The sequence below is a fragment of the Somniosus microcephalus genome, chromosome 30 (genome assembly GCF_052327205.1).
Source record: "Somniosus microcephalus isolate GS21.2 chromosome 30, FLI_Smic_1.0, whole genome shotgun sequence".
Classification (NCBI taxonomy): Eukaryota; Metazoa; Chordata; class Chondrichthyes; order Squaliformes; family Somniosidae; genus Somniosus; species Somniosus microcephalus.
Genome location: NC_141016.1, coordinates 11,207,069 through 11,224,992, shown reverse-complemented (window position 1 = coordinate 11,224,992; position 17,924 = coordinate 11,207,069). Strand labels below are relative to the sequence as shown.

The window sequence follows — 17,924 nt, the reverse complement described above, 5'->3', positions numbered from 1 at the left end:
GTACGAATGGTGTCATGTGACGATATCAAAAAGGATACAGAAAATGTGCAGCCCTCAGAAATGGACAATGCTGAACATAAAGTTAATGCAGTAAAAGTGGACAAATGGATGATCCCACTGCAGGTAAATGGAGCATTAGTTACCTTGAAACTAGACACTGGGGCAAAAGCAAACTTAATCAGTATGAGTGACATTAACAATATGAAAGAAAAGCCCAAAATACAGAAAAAGTCAGTACTACTGAAGGACTATAATGGACAGAAAATAGATAGCTTAGGTGTATGCAGACTTAAAGTGACAGTCAAAGACAAAGTGCATCATCTCATGTTTTCTGTTGTGGCTGAAAGACTTGATTCACTACTGGGTGACAAAGCTTGTGAGGACTTAGAACTGGTCAAGAGAGTCTACCGTATAAACTGTGCCATAAGCAGACCAGATGACTCGATGGATTCTGTAGTGAATGATTTCCAGGATGTGTTCAAAGGATTTGGAGTTCTACCATTCACTTACAAGATCCAGCTAAAGGAGGATGCTCAGCCAGTGGTACATGCTCCACGAAGAGTTCCAGCACCCCTGCGTGACCGGCTCAAGAATGAACTGGACAGAATGACCACACTAGGAGTCATCAGGAAAGTCGAAGAGCCAACAGACTGGGTTAACTCCATGGTATGTGTAAAGAAAAAGAACAATGATCTAAGAATATGCATGGATCCAAAGGACTTAAATGCAAACATAAAACGTGAACACTACCAGATTCCCAAGCGAGAAGAAATCACCAGTGAAATGTCAGGTGCCAGATACTTTACAAAGCTCAATGCCTCACAAGGATTTTGGCAACTAAAACTGGATGAAGAGAGCACCAAATACTGTACCTTCAACACACCAGAATGCCTTTCGGGATAATATCTGCATCTGAAATCTTTCATAGAGCGATGGAACACATAATTGAAGGTCTGGAAGGAGTTCGGGTCTATGTTGATGACATCATCATCTGGGGCTCCACACTGAAAGAACACAATGAGAGACTGACTAAAGTGCTACAGAGCATATGCCGGAATGGACTGAAGCTCAACAAAGCCAAGTGTCAGTTTGGCATCCAAGAAGTCACTTTCCTAGGAGATAATCTATCTGGTAAAGGAATAGAGCCAGATATGGAAAAAGTAAACGCCATACTCAAAATGCCCCGACCCACTGACAAAAAAGGAGTGCTACGCATCATGGGGATGATAAACTTCATTGGAAAGTTAATTCCTAACTTGTCAGCCAAGACAGCCTGTCTGCGAGACCTGCTACATAAAACAAATGAGTTCGCATGGACAGAAAGACATGAACAAGAGTGGATAAACCTCAAAACAGTGCTGACAACCACACCTGTACTCACCTTCTTTGACCCAACAAAAAGAATCAAAGTGTCAATGGATGCATCAAAAGATGGCCTAGGTGCGGTCTTGCTACAAGCAGAGGGTGAAGATTGGAAGCCTGTTGCCTATGCCTCCAGGTCTATGACTGATACTGAGTGTCGATACGCCCAGATTGAAAAGGAATGTCTAGGCTTGGTAGTTGGACTAGAAAAGTTTCATGGCTACATATATGGACTTCCCACCTTCACAGTTGAGACAGACCACAGCCCACTGGTTGCCATCGTAAAAAAGAACCTGAATGAGATGTCTCCAAGGATTCAACGACTCATGATGAAGCTGCAAAGATATGACTTTGAACTGATCTACACACCAGGCAAATACATAGTGTTAGCAGATGCACTATCCCGAGCACCCATAATGAGTCATGTGAGCTCTACTGAAGAAGACGTGGATGTTCATGTGAGTATGGTCACTGCTGCACTGCCCGTGTCAGACACAAAATCAAAGCAAATAGCAGAAGAAACAGTAAAAGATACAATATTACAAACAGTAATAGAGAACATTCATCATGGTTGGCCAAAAGGTTCCTGTCCAAAATATTTTCACATAAGGTCAGAATTGAGTGTCGCAAGTGGACTATTACTAAAACAGAACAGAATAGTCATTCCACAGGCTCTACGTCAAGACATGCTCAAAAGGATTCATGAGGGACACCTCGGAATTGAAAAATGCAAAAGGAGGGCAAGAGACACTGTTTATTGGCCTGGCATAAATAAGGACATTGAGAACATGATAGGCAAATGTGAGACATGTCAGAAACACCAAAACAAACAAGCAAAGGAACCAATGATAGTAGCTGACATACCAACAGCACCATGGCAAAAGGTTGGTATGGACCTTTTTCATTTAAATGGTAAAGACTATCTAATAGTGATTGACTACTATTCTAACTATCCTGAGATGGCGCTGCTCTCAAGCACATCAGCAAGCAGTGTCATAATGCATGTTAAATCCATCTTCGCCAGACATGGCATTCCCAGGATTGCCGTTAGCGACAATGGTCCGTGCTTCAACTGTAAGGAGTGGCAACAGTTTGCAGCACATTATGACTTTCAGCACATCACATCCAGTCCTTTGTATGCTCAGTCAAATGGTAAGGCAGAGAAAGGTGTTCAAGTTCTCAAGCAGCTACTGAAGAAAGCGACAGAAAGCAAGTCTGATCCTTATCTCGCCCTGCTGAGCTACCGAGCCTCACCTTTAGACTGTGGTTCTTCACCTGCTGAACTACTAATGGGTCGCAAGTTGCGCAGCACGCTACCCTGCTGTGCAAAAGAACAGCAAAGTGAGGAACTGAGACAGAGACTTCAACTGTTAAAGCTGAAACAGAAATCATACTATGACAAGTCATCCAAAACTCTAAAACCATTGACAAGGGATGATGTTGTCAGGATTGAGGATCCAGATGCATGGAACAGGAAAGCTACAGTTCTTGAGGAAGTAGGACCAAGGTCATACACTGTTAGAACTGAGGAAGGACAGATTCTCAGGAGGAACCGCCGTTCCCTCCTAAAAACACAAGAGACTATTCAAGAGCAGATTGATGACAATGCCGCAACTGCATCTTGTCATTCACCGCCAGAACAATCTCATGAAGATACATCAGACTTACCCGTGTTGAGAAGATCCACACGTGAAGTAAAAAAGCCTGATAGACTTAATCTTTGAGTACAATGTAAAGCTTTGAAAATGTGTTGACTGTTTTGAAAATGTTTGTTTATAGAGCACTAACAAAAGTGTTACTGATATTATCTTTATTGTTTTCTTGAAAGTTGATTGATATTGATTTTGTTAAACCTCAAAGAAAGGGGGATGTAATGATCAATAACATGTCATTCTATAGTGGACACTAGGTGGAGCCGTATATAGCTGTATGTATAAGACTACACTACCCAGTTGTATATATATTAAGACTACATTACCCATGAGGCACTAGGCTACCCACAAGGCAGCAGTCAAGATGGAAGCCTCTACAGATACAGTACCTAGTCCACATGTGCTCAATAAAGTAACTAGCAAAAGCTAGCTGTGTTCATAATAAGAATGTCTATTTATTAATGAACATAAGAAACCCCTCCCCACCGCCTGCCCCCAAACTCATCTCTTCCCTGGAGGTGTTTCCTCCTCACTTGATCCCCTCCTCACCCAGCTCCTGGCCCCAATGCTCACCTTTTCTCAGGTGAGGACTCTAGGACCAGGTTGGGTATTTGAGGTGGTTGGTGACGGCGGTTTTTGAAAGGGACACGTACTCCCCTCAGCCAAGTTCTCCTGGTGTAGGAGATAAGAAAGAAAGACTTGCATTTCTATAGCGCCTTTCACTACCACTGGACGTCCCAAAGGGCTTTACAGCCAATGAAGTACTTTTGAAGTGTAGTCACTGTTGTAATGTATGAATGTTGCCGTGGGTGCCCTCATTTACATTGCCCTTGGGCCCATTCAATGTGTGTGAGCGTACACCGGAAGTCTCCACTGGCTATCTCACCATGGGGAGCATCATAGGCTGGGCTAGGTCCTTCCTATCCACTCTGCCTAGGCCCAGCATAATTTTATACACCTCAATTAGGTCTCCCCTCAGCCTCCTCCCTTCCGAAGAAAACAACCCCGGCCTCTCCAATCTTTCCTCGTAGCTAAAATTCCCTGGCCTGTGCCCTGTGCGCCAGCGTGAGGTGACACAATGGGCTGGTGTGGCCTTTAGCTAGGGGGTGTGCAGGAAAGGGAGATCAGCCTGAGCTGACCCTGCATGACCCTGGCTCCACATGTGAGCACAGATGATGCTCCCTGTGGTGGGAGAATCAGTTGAGACTCTCTCTGTGTCTGCCCACTAGAGGGGCTAAAGGACGTTCCAAATCAATACAGACTGGTGAGGAATTTAGCCCGAGTCAAAATGGTGAACCAAAGGTCACCAGAGGAAGCCTTCCAGCTTGACACAGTTGGAAGCCTTGTTCTCGCCAACAACCCCCCCCCCCCCCCCCGCCTAGGTTAGGTGTCTCTGATGGTGCTGTTGGGTTGTTTACACTACGGGGCTGCCTCTGATCGATTTGTTGTTACATGCAAGGTTTTTAGTGCAAAGGGGGCGGGATATCCCCCCAGTTGCTGGTGGCCAGATAGTGAAATGGAGGCTTGGGGATGTTCATGGTGGCATAGAGCCAGAATATACAGCCGGTACCCCTGTGAGTTATTGAAGTCATTTCCAAATGGATCAGGGGGTAGGGGCGGTTGCGAGTTCCAAAGGTTATGGGAATGTTAGGAACAGGAAGTATTTTTTGCTTTTGATGCCTAGGTTGAGAATTTTCCTCGGAGGTGCTTCCACAACTTTCCAGGTAAGCTGGTTCTCCAGCACAATAGCAGGAGGAGCTCTGGGGAAATTCCGAGCCTTAGTGTCAGCAGTGAAGGTCTGGCAGTGTCGGATGAAGCTCCCTCTCCATTGCCCCATTCTGCACTCCTAGGGCAGGTAGAGCATGGGATTGATAGAATAATACTGGGTGTCCCATACAAAGCAACCCATGCTGTTGCCTACGCAGGTCATTGTTAATTTAGTCCTATGTGTCCGTGACAAAGAACATAAGAATTAGGAGCAGGAGTCGGCCATTCAATAAGATCATGGCCGATCTTCCACCTCAACTCCACTTTCCCGCCCGATCTCCATATCCCTTGATTCCCCTAGAGTCCAAAAATCTAGCAATCTCAGCCTTGAATATACTCAATGATTCAGCATCCGCTGTCCTTTGGGGTAGAGAATTCCAGAGATTCACAACCCTCTGAGTGAAGAAATTCCTCCTCATCTCAGTCTTAAAAGGCCAACCCCTTATCCTGAGACTATGACCCCTAGTTCTAGACTCTCCAGCCAGGGGAGAAACAGCCTCTCAACATCTACCCTGTCAATTCCCCCTACTAGACTGAGAGTGTCCCAAACGGAAAACCATAATGTTGACCAACAACATATATTTGCACAGGAAGACCATGTGGAGAGAGAATGGTTTCCCGCCATTACTAATGGTTCTATTTATTTTGTGCAGCGATTCTCGCCAGGTTAGAGGGAGACACTGTGGATGATGCTGTAATGAGAAGATTGAGGGACTCGAGCGAGAGGCCAGGGGCTCTCTGGCATATCTATCCCACCCAGGACACCGACACGATAAGGGACTTTTTACAGAAGGTTGGTTTAGATTCCTGCTCCTTGAGTTGAACATTTCCAACTTGCAACCCGATGATGTGGATTCTTGAACATCTCGCCTAAGTGAATTGGGAAGTCAAATGAGGCGGCTGTTTACCCTCCTCAAGGTGTGGCACTGAGCATTCCGAGTAGAATGTATGCCCAGAGTCTGGAGCAGGACAATGAGACAGGATCCCAACTGGCTGTTGAAGATGTGGACGTGAGGTGCTGATAGGATCAGGCTTGGCTTTGATTCCCCTTCAACAGCTACATAACATACAGCTGCCACATTAAAACTCGTCCAATGAGGAACCGTTGGTGCGTTGTTGAGTGGGGGGGGGGGGGGGGGGAAAGAAACTATAACCTCGTTGAAATTAGAAGCGAAGAATGTTTGTGATTGGACCTCATGACTGCCACATGCTGTAAGTTGTATGAGTTGGTGCACAGTTGTAAATAGAGGGTCTGTGATGTTCACAGGTGACGGAGGAGGGAGATCCAGAAGGTCTTGCTGGTCAGGATCAAATCTCCAGTCAGAGCAGTTACCTGGACCAGGTTCTGCGGCGGAGACTGTTTGAAGAATGTGGAATCCAGAGCAGAGTTGTGTTGCAGTTCAGGGGTGACGCACTCCTCATTCCCATGGCAACCACCTATCAGGTAAAAAGCAAGGAGTGGTGATGGATAGTTCAATATCTTTATAACGTTCTCGGTTTATCAATATTCCGAGAGAAAGGGGCAGAGGGCAAAGCTCTACTCTCAACCCGTTGGGCCGAAGGGCCTGTTTCTGTGCTGTAAAATTTAGGTAACCATCATCTGTGTCTCATCTTTAGGTGCAGTACATTACCAGTTGTATCACTGTGACAAAAGAGTTCGTCTCCCCAGAGCACGTCAAACACTCCTTCCGAACAAGGCCAATACCAGGAAACAACAAATCTCCCACACAACACAAACTGCAGGTAGGCCACTTCGAGGTGGGGGCTGCATATTGAAACAATTGGGAAGAGAGCAGGAGGGAGGTAAGGAAGGAGGAGAGGGAGGCAGAGGAAAGGGAGGGGAGAGAGGGGGAGAAAAGGAATGGAGGCGGGAGGGTGGGGGAATAGGGAAGAGGGAGGGAGGGGAATTCTCTACCCCAGGGAGCTGTGGATGTTCAAGTCATTGAATATATTCAAGACAGAGGCCGATAATTTTTTGGGAACGAAGGGAATTAAGGGATATGGGGATAGTGCGGGAATGTGGAGTTGAGGTAGAAGATCAGCAATGATCTTGATGAATGGGGGAGCAGGCTCAAAGGGCCGAATGGCCGACTCCTCCTATTTCTTATGGCGGGGAGGGAAAGGAAGAATTAGGTGGTGTTAGGAGGGCTAAGATGCCCCTCGCCCGTTTTTTGGGGGGCTCTCGCATTTAGCCCCCCCAGTATATCTTAGATTTGTAGCCTCCCATTTCTGTTGCCTCTCCCCAGACCCATCAGGTACTGAACCCAGAGAGATTAATTATCAGCATTTGCCGAAGTGCATTAGCCAGCTGACAACCATTGATCTGTTACTGTTTTTTAGTTACCTGCTCACTCCCCGAACAAGTAGGCAAAACAGAGAACCTTTTGAAGAAAAGAAAGAGGGGGTGGGGAGAGGAAGGTGCAGTGAGTGACCATCAGTGAGGGTCGTCACCACGCTGGATGTGTAATGTGCTCCCCAGCCACTGTATATTAAAACAAGTCTTTTTCTTGTGCCTGTACAGATGAAGAGTATCCTCTATGACACTGTGAAGGACTGTGTGGAGATGCTGGGAGCTACATCGCCAAGCTGAAAAGGGAAGGACTTTGGGATGGACTGAAATTGAAAATGACAATTAAACAAAAAAATGAAGCTTTATAATATACAATGTCTGGACAGAGTTGGTTCTTGATTGCCTCTCTCTGTTAACCTTATTAAATCTCACGAGTATAAGGAACGACTTTCCAATTCGTAGAATGGGAAGAGCACGGGGGAGTGAGACGCATTGGATAGTCCTTTCAAAGAGGTGCAATGGGCCGAATGGCATCATTCTGTGATTCTAAAGGAAGGCGAGAAAGACAGCAGCACAGGAGGAAACTAGCTCCACAATACAGGTCAGTGAAAGCACTGACTGTTCCAGACTAACAGGATGAAAGCCTCCTTTCTCTATAGACACAGAGAGACGTCAACAAAGTGCCAATAAGATGAGGTTTTCCAGGAGCTCTGCCACTGCGGAGCAGCAAGTGAAGGGGACGTGCCTTTTCTCAACAGCAGAGGGTGCTAACAAGCTAGACCCAGCTCGCTCGCTCGCTCCCCAGGGCCACTGCACCGACTCCAGGAACCCCACCTCTCGCCCAGCCACCCACCTCCACCGCTCGCCTCAATCCACCCCGTTATCTGTACGAGGGTGGGGGGAGAGGAGGGTGGGGGGAGAGGAGAGAGGGGGAGGAGAGAGGAGGGGGAGCGAGGGGGAAGAAGAGCGAGGGGAGGGGGGAGAGAAAGAGCAGGGGAGGAGAGGGGGAGAGAAAGAGCAGGGGGGGGGAGAGAAAGAGCCGGGGAGGAGAGAGAGAGAGAGAGAGAGAGAGAGAAGAGGGGAGAAGAGAGAGGAAGGGGAGGGGGAGAGTGAGTGAGGGGAAGAGAGAGTGTGGGGGGAGGGGAGGAGGAAGAGAGGGAGTGGGGGGAGGGGGAGAGTGAGAGTGAGTGAGGGGAGGGGGGGAGAGGAGAGTGGGGGGAGGGGAGGGGGAGAGGAGCGAGAGGATGGGGTGGAAGAGTGAGGGGGGAGGGGGAGAAGAGGATTGCGGAGCCAGCAAGATTGGTGGGGGTGGAGGGTGGTCTGCCCCTTGCTGCGACCTGCGGTTTCTTTTCTCTAGCTGGTCAACAGCATTTTCTGTCCCTATCACAGCCGGGCTCGGTCTGTGTGTTTGTAATTTTCCCTTTTTATCTTGATTGGGCCTCTCACCTTCAGCAATCACGGCCTGCTGTAGTTTCTTAAGGGCTGCTTCCTATCGCCTGAGTGAAACACAGGAATGGGAGTAGGCCATTCAATTCGATCGTGGTTATCTGTCCCTGAACTACATTCACTCACATCACTTAGCTAACAAAAAACTACCCTCAGTGTTGGAATTCTCTATTGAACAAGCCGCAACAGCCTTTAGGGGGAAGTGAGTTCTATAATTTCACTACGTTTAGTGTAAAAACATACCCACTCATTTCACACTAAAGTGATCGAGCTCTAATTTTATGATATCTCCTTGTTCTGGACTCCGTCTCCAGACAAAATAGTTTCTCTCTCTCTCTCTCCAACCTGTCATCATTTTAAAACACCTAATTTTGATCACTCCCGAACATTCTAAACTCAAGGGAATACAAACCCAGTTTATGCAACCTGTCCTGATAATTTAAACCTGTTCCATCTGTCGCATTTTCCAGTTCTGACAAAGGGGTCGCAGACAATGGTTCCCTTTACGCTGCACGGCTGCCCAGCGCCCCGGGGGTCCCGCGCAACCGGCGAGCCGACTTTTAAACAGAAAAAAAAATTGCGCATGCGTGGACTTTTTTGAATGGGCTGCAAAGCCCCTTAAAGAGCAACATTGGTCACAGACCTGAAACCTTAACTCTGTTTCTCTCTCCACAGTTGCTGCCTGACCTGCTGAGTGTTTCGAGCATTTTCTGTTTCTATCTCATAATTTAATCTTTTTTGAAAAGAAGAATTTTGGCCCCCCATCCCCCGATCTGTTTGTCCCCTCGATTTCAAAATTCTCATCCTTGTTTTCAAATCCCTCCTTGGCCCTCGCCCCTCCCCATCTCTGTAATCTCCTCCAGCCCCACAAACCCCCGAGATATCTGCGCTCCTCTAATTCTGCCCTCTTGAGCATCCCTGATTATAATCGCTCCACCATTGGTGGCCATGCCTTCTGTTGCCTGGGCCCTGAGCTCAGGAATTCCCTGCCTAAACCTCTCTTTCCTCCTCAATGAAACTTATAAAATTCTAACAGGACTAGACAGACTAGATGCAGGAAGGATGTTCCCGATGGCGGGGGAGTCCAGAACCAGGGGTCACAGTCTAAGGATAAGGGGTAAGCCATTTAGGACAGAGATGAAGAGGAATTTCTTCACCCAGAGAGTGGTGAACCTGTGGAATTCTCTACCGCCGAAGGCAGTGGCGGTCAATTCATTAAATATATTCAAGAAGGAGTTAGATATATTTCTTAAGGCTAAAGGGATCAAGGGATATGGGGAGAAGGCAAGGACAGGGTACTGAGTTTCGATGATCAGCCATGATCTCATTGAATGGCGGAGCAGGCTCGATGGGCCAAATGGCCGAGTCCTGCGCCTATCTTCTAAGACCCTCCTTAAAACCTACCTCTTCGACCAAGTCTTTGGTCACCTGCCCTAATTGATTCTTATGTGGATCGGTATCAAATTTGTTGTCTTAAAATACGCCTGTGCAGCGCCTTGGGATGTTTTACTACGTTAAAGGCGCTATATAAATACAGGTTGTTGTTGACGAACTGCAGGAAAAGGTTGCTGGATAAGTGTCGGCGTGGGACATGAAGTAGGTGTGGACTGAATCCCACAAACACTTCATGGAATGCAATAGTTTCAGAGCTGGGCGGGCGGGCGGGGGGGGGGGTTGTCCAGGAGGCAGAACGCAGTTTGTGATGTGCCACATGCCAGGGTTGAGTAGTAGAGTCGAGAGGATGGATGGATGGATACTCCGGAGTTTCACTCGCGGGCGGGCACAGAGGAGTTATTACGCAGAGCTTTCCATCGGGAACTAAACTGGGTGAGGTGGGGTCTGGGGAAGGAGCTGGCTGGGGAGGCCGATAATGCCCGATTCCCATCCCGTGCTGTTACCGAGAAAGGCAACTTTCGTGCAGCATCAGACGACGTGATCAGAAAATACCCCAATTACACAGCAGGTCAGCCAGTGCCTCCGGAGAGCAAAGACAGGCCACGGTCGGAGCCCACGCCCTTCCTCTCAACAGGAGACAGGAAGGTAAACACCTCAATAACTTTACACAGCAGAGTGGCGCAGGAGTGCTGGGTCCTTCACCCTGGCTCCGCCTGGATTAAAAATACAAGTTAGAAGCACAATTTCACTTTACTGGTTATGCTGTAGTAGCTATTGCAGACACATGGCTACAAGCTAGGAGCTAAATATTCCAGGATCTTTATTTTCTCAACATTTCTACTCTTTCGAAAAGGACAGGGAAGTTAAGATCATGTTGTCTAACCACTGCCCCTTGACATTCAACGGCATTACCATCGCCGAATCCCACCACCATCAACATCCTGGGGGTCACCATTGACCAGAAACTTAACTGGACCAGCCACATAAATACTGTGGCAAAAAGAGCAGGTCAGAGGCTAGGTATTCTGCGGCGAGTGTCTCACCTCCTGACTCCCCACAGCCTTTCCACCATCTACAAGGCACAAGTAAGGAGTGTGATGGAATACTCTCCACTTGCCTGGATGAGTGCAGCTCCAACAACACTCAAGAAGCTCAACTCCATCCAGGACAAAGCAGCCCACTCGATTGGCACCCCATCCACCACCTTAAACATTCACTCCACCACCGGCGCACTGTGGCTGCAGTGTGTACCATCTACAAGATGCACTGCAGCAACTCGCCAAGGCTTCTTCGGCAACACCTCCCAAACCCACGACCTCTTACCACCTAGAAGGACAAAGGCAGCAGGCGCATGGGAACACCACCACCTCCAAGTTCCCCTCCAAGTCACACACCATCCTGTCTTGGAAGTATATCGGCCGTTCCTTCATCGTTGCCGGGTCAAAATCCTGGAACTCCCTCCCTAACAGCACTGTGGGAGTACCTTCACCACACGGACTGCAGCGGTTCAAGAAGGGGGCTTACCACCACCTTCTCAAGGGCAACTAGGGCTGGGCAATAAATGCTGGCATTGCCAGCGACGCCCACATCCCATGAACGAATTTTTAAAAAAAACAATTAGTGCACCTCTTCGCACACAGGGTAGTGGAAATCTGGAACCCGAAAAGATCTCGAGGCTGGGGGTCAGTTGAAAATACCAAAACTGAGTGATAGATTTTTGTCCGGTAAGCATATTAAAGGATATGGAACTAAGGCAGGTAAATGAAGTACAGATAAAGATCATCCATGATCTAATCACATGGTGGAGCAACCTCGAGCTGAATGGCCTCCTCCTGTTCCGAGCAATGTGTTTTAGTAAGGGTCTTCTTAGGCAGTCCCTCGGAACCGAGGATGACTTGCTTCCACACTAAAAATGAGTTCTCAGGTGACTGATGAGTCCAATGCGGGACCTACAGTCTCTGTCACAGGTGGGGCAGACGGTGGTTGAAGGGGCGGCTGGGTGGGGTGCTTGGGTTCCGCTTGCTCCCAGCGAAGAGACTCGAGGTGCTCGGCGCCTTCCCGAATGCTTCTCCTCCACTTTGTGCGGTCTTGGGCCAGGGATTCCCAGGTGTCAGTGGGGATGTTGCACCTTTTCAAGGAGGCTTTGAAGGTGTCCTTGAAGCTTTTCCTCTGCCCACCTGGGGCTCTCTTGCCGTGTCGGAACTCCGAGTAGAGCGCTTGTTTTGGGAGCCTCGTATCGGGCATGCGGACAATGTGACCCGTCCATCGGAGCTGATTGAGCGTGGTCAAAGCTTCAATGCTGGGGATGTTGGCCTGAGCGAGAACACTGACGTTGGTACGCCTGTCCTGCCAATGGATTTGCAGGATCTTGCAGAGGCAGCGTTGGTGGTACCTCTCCAGTGCTTTGAGGTGCCTGTTGTACATGGTCCATGTCTCTGAGGCATACAGCAGGGCGGGTATCACTGCTGCTCTGTAGACCATGAGCTTAGTGACAGGTTTGAGGTCCTGGTCTTCAAACATTCTCTTCCTCAGGTAGTGGTCAGGTAGTGAAGCAAGATTCCTGTTGGAGTTGTCTACACTGCTCCTGATGATGGAGTGAGGGATGTATAAACAGAGATTAGGGAAGCACATCACCAAACCAATCTGCCTAGAACGAAAGAATTTAACTTTCACAGACTGGGAGAAGAACAGCTCAAGTAATAAAGGCAATGAATTGTTAGATTGTATTCAGGACAGTTTCCTGGAACAATAGGTTTACAGCTGACAAGGGAACAGGCCATATTGCGATTAGCGATGAATAATGAACCAGAATTGGTTAGCAATCTGATGGTAAGTTAACATCTTGCAAATAGCGAGCATAATATGATTGAGTCCGATAGGTTTAAGAGGAACAAGCAAGGGTCGGAAACCAAGGTTTTAATTTAACTAAGGCAAACTTCGAAGGGATGAGGAATAAATTGACCACAATAAACTGGTCACAATACTTCCCACTGCTTGTTATAGAGTCATAACGGCACAGAAGGAGGCCATTCGGACCATCAAGTCCGTGCCGGCTCTCTGTAGAGCAATCCAGTCAGTCCCATTCCTCCGCTCTATCCCCGTAGCCCTGCAAGATTAATTCCCTCAAGTGCCTATCCAGTCTCCCCTTGAAAACATTGTGTCTCCGCTTCCACCACTTCCGTCGGCAGCGAGTTCCAGATCCTCACCACTCGCTGCGTACTAAAATTTTTCCTCACGTCCCCCCTGTATCTCTTGCCCAAAACCTTAAATTTGTGCCTCCTAGTCCTTGTACCATCAACTACTGGGAACAGCCTTTCCCCATCTAGCCTATCCAAACCAGTCATAATCTTGTACACCGCTTATCAAATCACCCCTCAACCTCCTTTGCTCTAATGAAAACAAATCCAGCTTCTCCAACCTGTCCTTGTATCTCCCATCCCCGGAACCATTCTGGTAAATCTCCACTGCACCCTCTCAAGGGCCTTCACATCCTTCCTAAAGTGTCTGTAGATTTACCCATTAACAATTCGGCAACAACTAATTATTTGCTACGATACAAAATGTTCATGGCCCTAAAAGGCAAAGGCTCCACTTATGTAGATAAGAAACCATCGTCAGCGAATGAGGTGAGAGGCGGCATCAAGCTGCAAGAGAAGGCCTCTTGCACAAACGCAAGGAAATGTGGAAAGCCAGCGGATTGGGAGAGCTATAAAAAGCAGTAAGGGGATACAAAGAAAGCAATGAGGTGCAAAAAAATGAACAGGAAAAACTCTCAAGGGATATCAAAGCTAAGTAAAAGTTTTTTTTTAATATGTCAAGAGAAAGAATGGTAAGAGTGAAATGCAGGCCCATTAAAGACAGATGCAGGCGAGACTATAATGGACAATAAAGAAATGGCAGACTTGTTAAATGAATCATTTTCACAGTAGAGGAAGAGGAGAAAAAAGTAGCGGTGAAGGGAGCCTAAAAATAAGTCCATGGGAAGAACTTTGTGCCTTTAATATAAGTTTTTAAACATGGATTTGGAGTACAGGATGGGAGCAAATCTCCAGGACTTGATGGTATGGCACCCAAGAGTATTAAAATAAATAAGTGAGGAAATTGCAAATTATCTCCATTACTCAAGAAGGGAGGGAAGAATAAACCAAGAAACTACTTTTAGTTTAAAATCAGTTACGGGAGGTTACTGGAATCTACTGAAACCCAGGCGGAGAGGACCTGTGGGAAGGAGGGAGGAGGACAGTAGCAGTATGTTTGTGTGTGTGTGCTAGGCCGATGTAGCAGAGCCTGGTCTCCAATCGTCTTGGATCCCCTTGCCATTGGACCAAGACCTTGCTCTGTCAAGCCCGTGTGGTAGCTGGCGTGCAACGGCCACCCCACGTTAAAAGAATTCACGCACAGGCATCTTCCACCCTTTAAAATGAAGTTCGGGTCCTGGAATGTCAGGAACCTCATGGACAACCCCAACGTCAACCCAAGCACCCCACCCACCCACCCGCCCCTTCAACCACCGTCTGCCCCACCTGTGACAGAGGCTGTAGGTCCCACATTGGACTCATCAGTCACCTGAGAACTCATTTTTAGTGTGGAAGCAAGTCATCCTCGGTTCCGAGGGACTGCCCAAGAAGAAGAAGACTGGAATCTATCAGAGGCACAGTGACTGAGAACTTGGACAAGTATGGGATGATCGGGGAGACACAGCAGAGACTTGTGACAAGTAGATCATGCCTGCCTAATCTAGTTGAATATTTTGAGGAGGTCACTAACATCATGGGTAGGAGAGGGTCTATGTATGTTGTCTATATGGACTTGCACAAATCATTTGATAAGGTTCTGCACAAAAGATTATTCACAAAAACAAGTGCATGGAATTGGACGTAACCTTGAGACCAGGGTTGGTAATTGCTTGGGAGGTGGGAGGCAGAGATTCGAGGTAAAGGGAATGTGCTCTGATTGGCGGGATGTGACAAGTGGCGTCAGTCAGGTATCTGTACTGGCCCTCAGCTTCTCACCATGTAAATCAATGACTTTGATAAATAAATCAGGACTAGACAGACTAGATGCAGGAAGGATGTTCCCGAAGGTGGGGGAGTCCAGAACCAGGGGTCACAGTCTAAGGATAAGGGGTAAGCCATTTAGGACAGAGATGAGGAGGAATTTCTTCACCCAGAGAGTGGTGAACCTGTGGAATTCTCTACCACAGAAGGCAGTTGAGGCCAACTTATTAAATATATTCAAGAAGGAGTTGGATATATTTCTTAAGGCTAAAGGGATATGGGGAGAAAGCAGGGACAGGGTACTGAATTTGGATGATCAGCCATGATCTCATTAAATGGTGGAACAGGCTCGAAGGGCCGAATGGCCTACTCCTGCTCCTATCTTCCACGAAGAAGGAAAGTAGTATATCCAACTTCACAGATGACAAAAAGTTACAAGAATGATACAGGCAGATTAAATGAGTGGGCAAATCTGTGGTAGATGGAGTTCAATGTGTGGAAGTGTGAGGTCATCCACTTTGGATCCAAGAACAACAAATGGGAATATTTTCCCACTGGTGAGAGGCCAGGAATGGTGAAGGATTGGGGTGTCCATAGACACAAATCACTAAAAGCTACAAAAAGTCCAATGAACCGTCGGCCTTTATCTCCAGGGAGGTGGAATACAAAGGGGACGAGGTGATGCTTCAGCTGTACAGCGCCTTAGTCAGGCCCCATCTGGAATGCTTTCATTTGCCTGCATCCAACTCCCTCCACCTCTCCAGCCCTCGTTGGAACTCACCTCGTTCCTTAAGCCGAGGTTTCCCTCCCCCTCGTTATCTCTCCTCCAGCTCCAGGTTCCCTTCTCGCCACGCCTCCGCACCTCGCAACGGTTCTTTTCTGCATTCAAGATGCTGCCGATCCAAATCGTCACGGTGATGGGATCACTGTAATCAGAGATGATCTGGTCATTATCGCATTGCTGCTTGTGGGAGCTTGCTGTGCGCACACTGGCTGCCGCGTTTCCCACATCACAACAGTGACTACGCTTCAAAAAAGTCCTTCATTGGCTGTACAGCGCTTTGGGACTTCCCGGAGGTCGTGAAAGGCGTTATAGAAATGCAAGTCTGTCTTATTGAATTAAAAAGGAATACAAGGTTTAAAACAATATATAGACAGCAACCCCTTAGAAACTCTTCCACCCTCCTAGACTGCTGCCGACTGGACCAATTGCCTAATTTCACTTCTCTAAATTATAAAATATAAGCTTCTCTGGCCATGTCAACCACGGTAGAGGGGAATCCTCGGTTGAGGAGAAAGGAAGACATGTCGGAAGCACTGGTATGGAAGGTGGCATCGTCAGAGCAGATGCAGCGGAGACGGAGAAACTGGGAGAATGGAATAGAGTCCTTACAGGAGGCGGGGTGGGAGGAGGTGTAGTACAGGTAGCTGTTGGAGTCAGTGGGCTTCTACTGAATGTTTGTCAATAGCCTATCCCCAGAGATGGAGAGAGAGAAATCGAGGAAGGGAAGGGAAGAGTCAGAGATGAACCATGTGAAGGTGAGGGAAAGATTGCAATTTACACGTCATCTAGACTCATCTTTTGTTTCCTAACTTGTCCCATTACCATCTCCTTTTGCCTTAAACCATCATCCCTTTTGTCTCTCAATCTCTCCTGCCTTCCATCCTATCACAGACCGTCCCTTTGGTTCTTTCCTCCCCGCCCCCCTCTCCCTGCCCCTGCACTTGCTTAAAAACCTTTTATATCTCCAACTTTTTCCAGTTCTGACGAAGGGTCATCGACCTGAAACGTTGACTGTTTCTCTCTCCACAGATGCTGCCTGACCCCGTCGGATGGTTCACTGGGTGAATACAGTGGGCAAAACAGATCTCCCGAGTACAGCAGCAGGCGCGGTGCAGCGGTCCGCGGGCCCGCTAAGTTAGGGAGGGGTAAAATTAGCCAACTTTCCCCACTCACTGGTGGCCTCTACTGGGTGTGCACAGAGCAGGATGAGGGCCGTCCGTGGAGGGCCCCCCACCCCCACCCCCCCCACATTCAAATGGTCTGATCACACTAGCCGGCTCCACGCACCCGTCAGGGAATGTCACGTTGGCAAGGTCAGTGCCCGAGGGACTGTTCAACAAGAGGCGCCTTGAGAAAAGGACAGGAGAAATAAAAATGAGCCCAGCATCCTGTGTACACTCATCAACATGGGGTGAACCGTGAGGTTGAAAAGAACACTATAAAAAGCATTCAAAACAGATTGAGATACGACTGCAGGCAGAGAGGGGATTGAAAGACGTAGTTAAAAGACAAGAAAGTTGCATTGATTTATGATAAAGAGAGATACTTGTTGGATCTAATGGCATTTTTCTAATGTCCCTATGAGTCAACTGCACTATCGATATTTTGCATCAATAACTTTCTCATCTGAAGTAAGCCTGACTCATGGGATAATTACTGGTCTGCAGAGACCAGCTGTCTCATTTCCTGTGTGCGGTTCCCACAGCACCACTGGGACCTCGTACAAAACCTGCGTCATCTCAGCTTGCCAGAGACCACGAGAACGCCTCATGAGCACCATGTGCCAGACCTTTAGCCCGTAAGGTTGCTGCAATAAATCAGGGCTGCAGAAACACCGACACCAGGCTGGCTGCACAATTTGTCTGGTTCAAGTTGTCTCGGACCGGATCCGTAATATTTTTTAAAAAACAGCTTTTAAAAGGGGCGCAGTTCACGTGGGAGGTGTTCGCAAGGCTGATTTTAGTTTTACATCGGATATACAGCACAGAAACAGGCCACTCGATCCTCCTCCCGTCTTTCCTCATCTAACTCTATCAGAGTAACCCTCTATTCCCTTCTCCCTCATGTGCTTGTCTAGCCTCCCCTTAAATGCATCCATACTATTTGACGTAAGAAAACTACTAGGCACTTGGTCTAAGCGTTAAACAAAGCTTTAATCAACTGTTTTACAACATGGAGGTCTAGTTGTGTCCTTCACTAGTTCCTGTTAAGAATGTCCTGCACAAGCTGGG

At 47.7% G+C, this 17,924-nt stretch overlaps 1 protein-coding gene across 3 annotated transcripts in view; it reads left to right on the top strand.

The window, feature by feature from the left end:
• The window catches only part of LOC147097920 (uncharacterized), a 78,761-nt gene extending 71,250 nt beyond the window's left edge, over nt 1-7,511 (top strand). For all 3 annotated transcript variants that reach the window (XM_085970995.1, XM_085970993.1, XM_085970994.1), the window contains exons 20-23: nt 5,435-5,574; nt 6,049-6,225; nt 6,399-6,524; nt 7,303-7,511. In XM_085970995.1, coding sequence (XP_085827121.1) covers nt 5,435-5,574; nt 6,049-6,225; nt 6,399-6,524; nt 7,303-7,371 — 512 coding nt within the window. In that variant the 3' untranslated portion in view covers nt 7,372-7,511. The remainder of the gene's footprint in view (nt 1-5,434; nt 5,575-6,048; nt 6,226-6,398; nt 6,525-7,302) is intronic.
• Nucleotides 7,512-17,924: the final 10,413 nt, after the last annotated feature.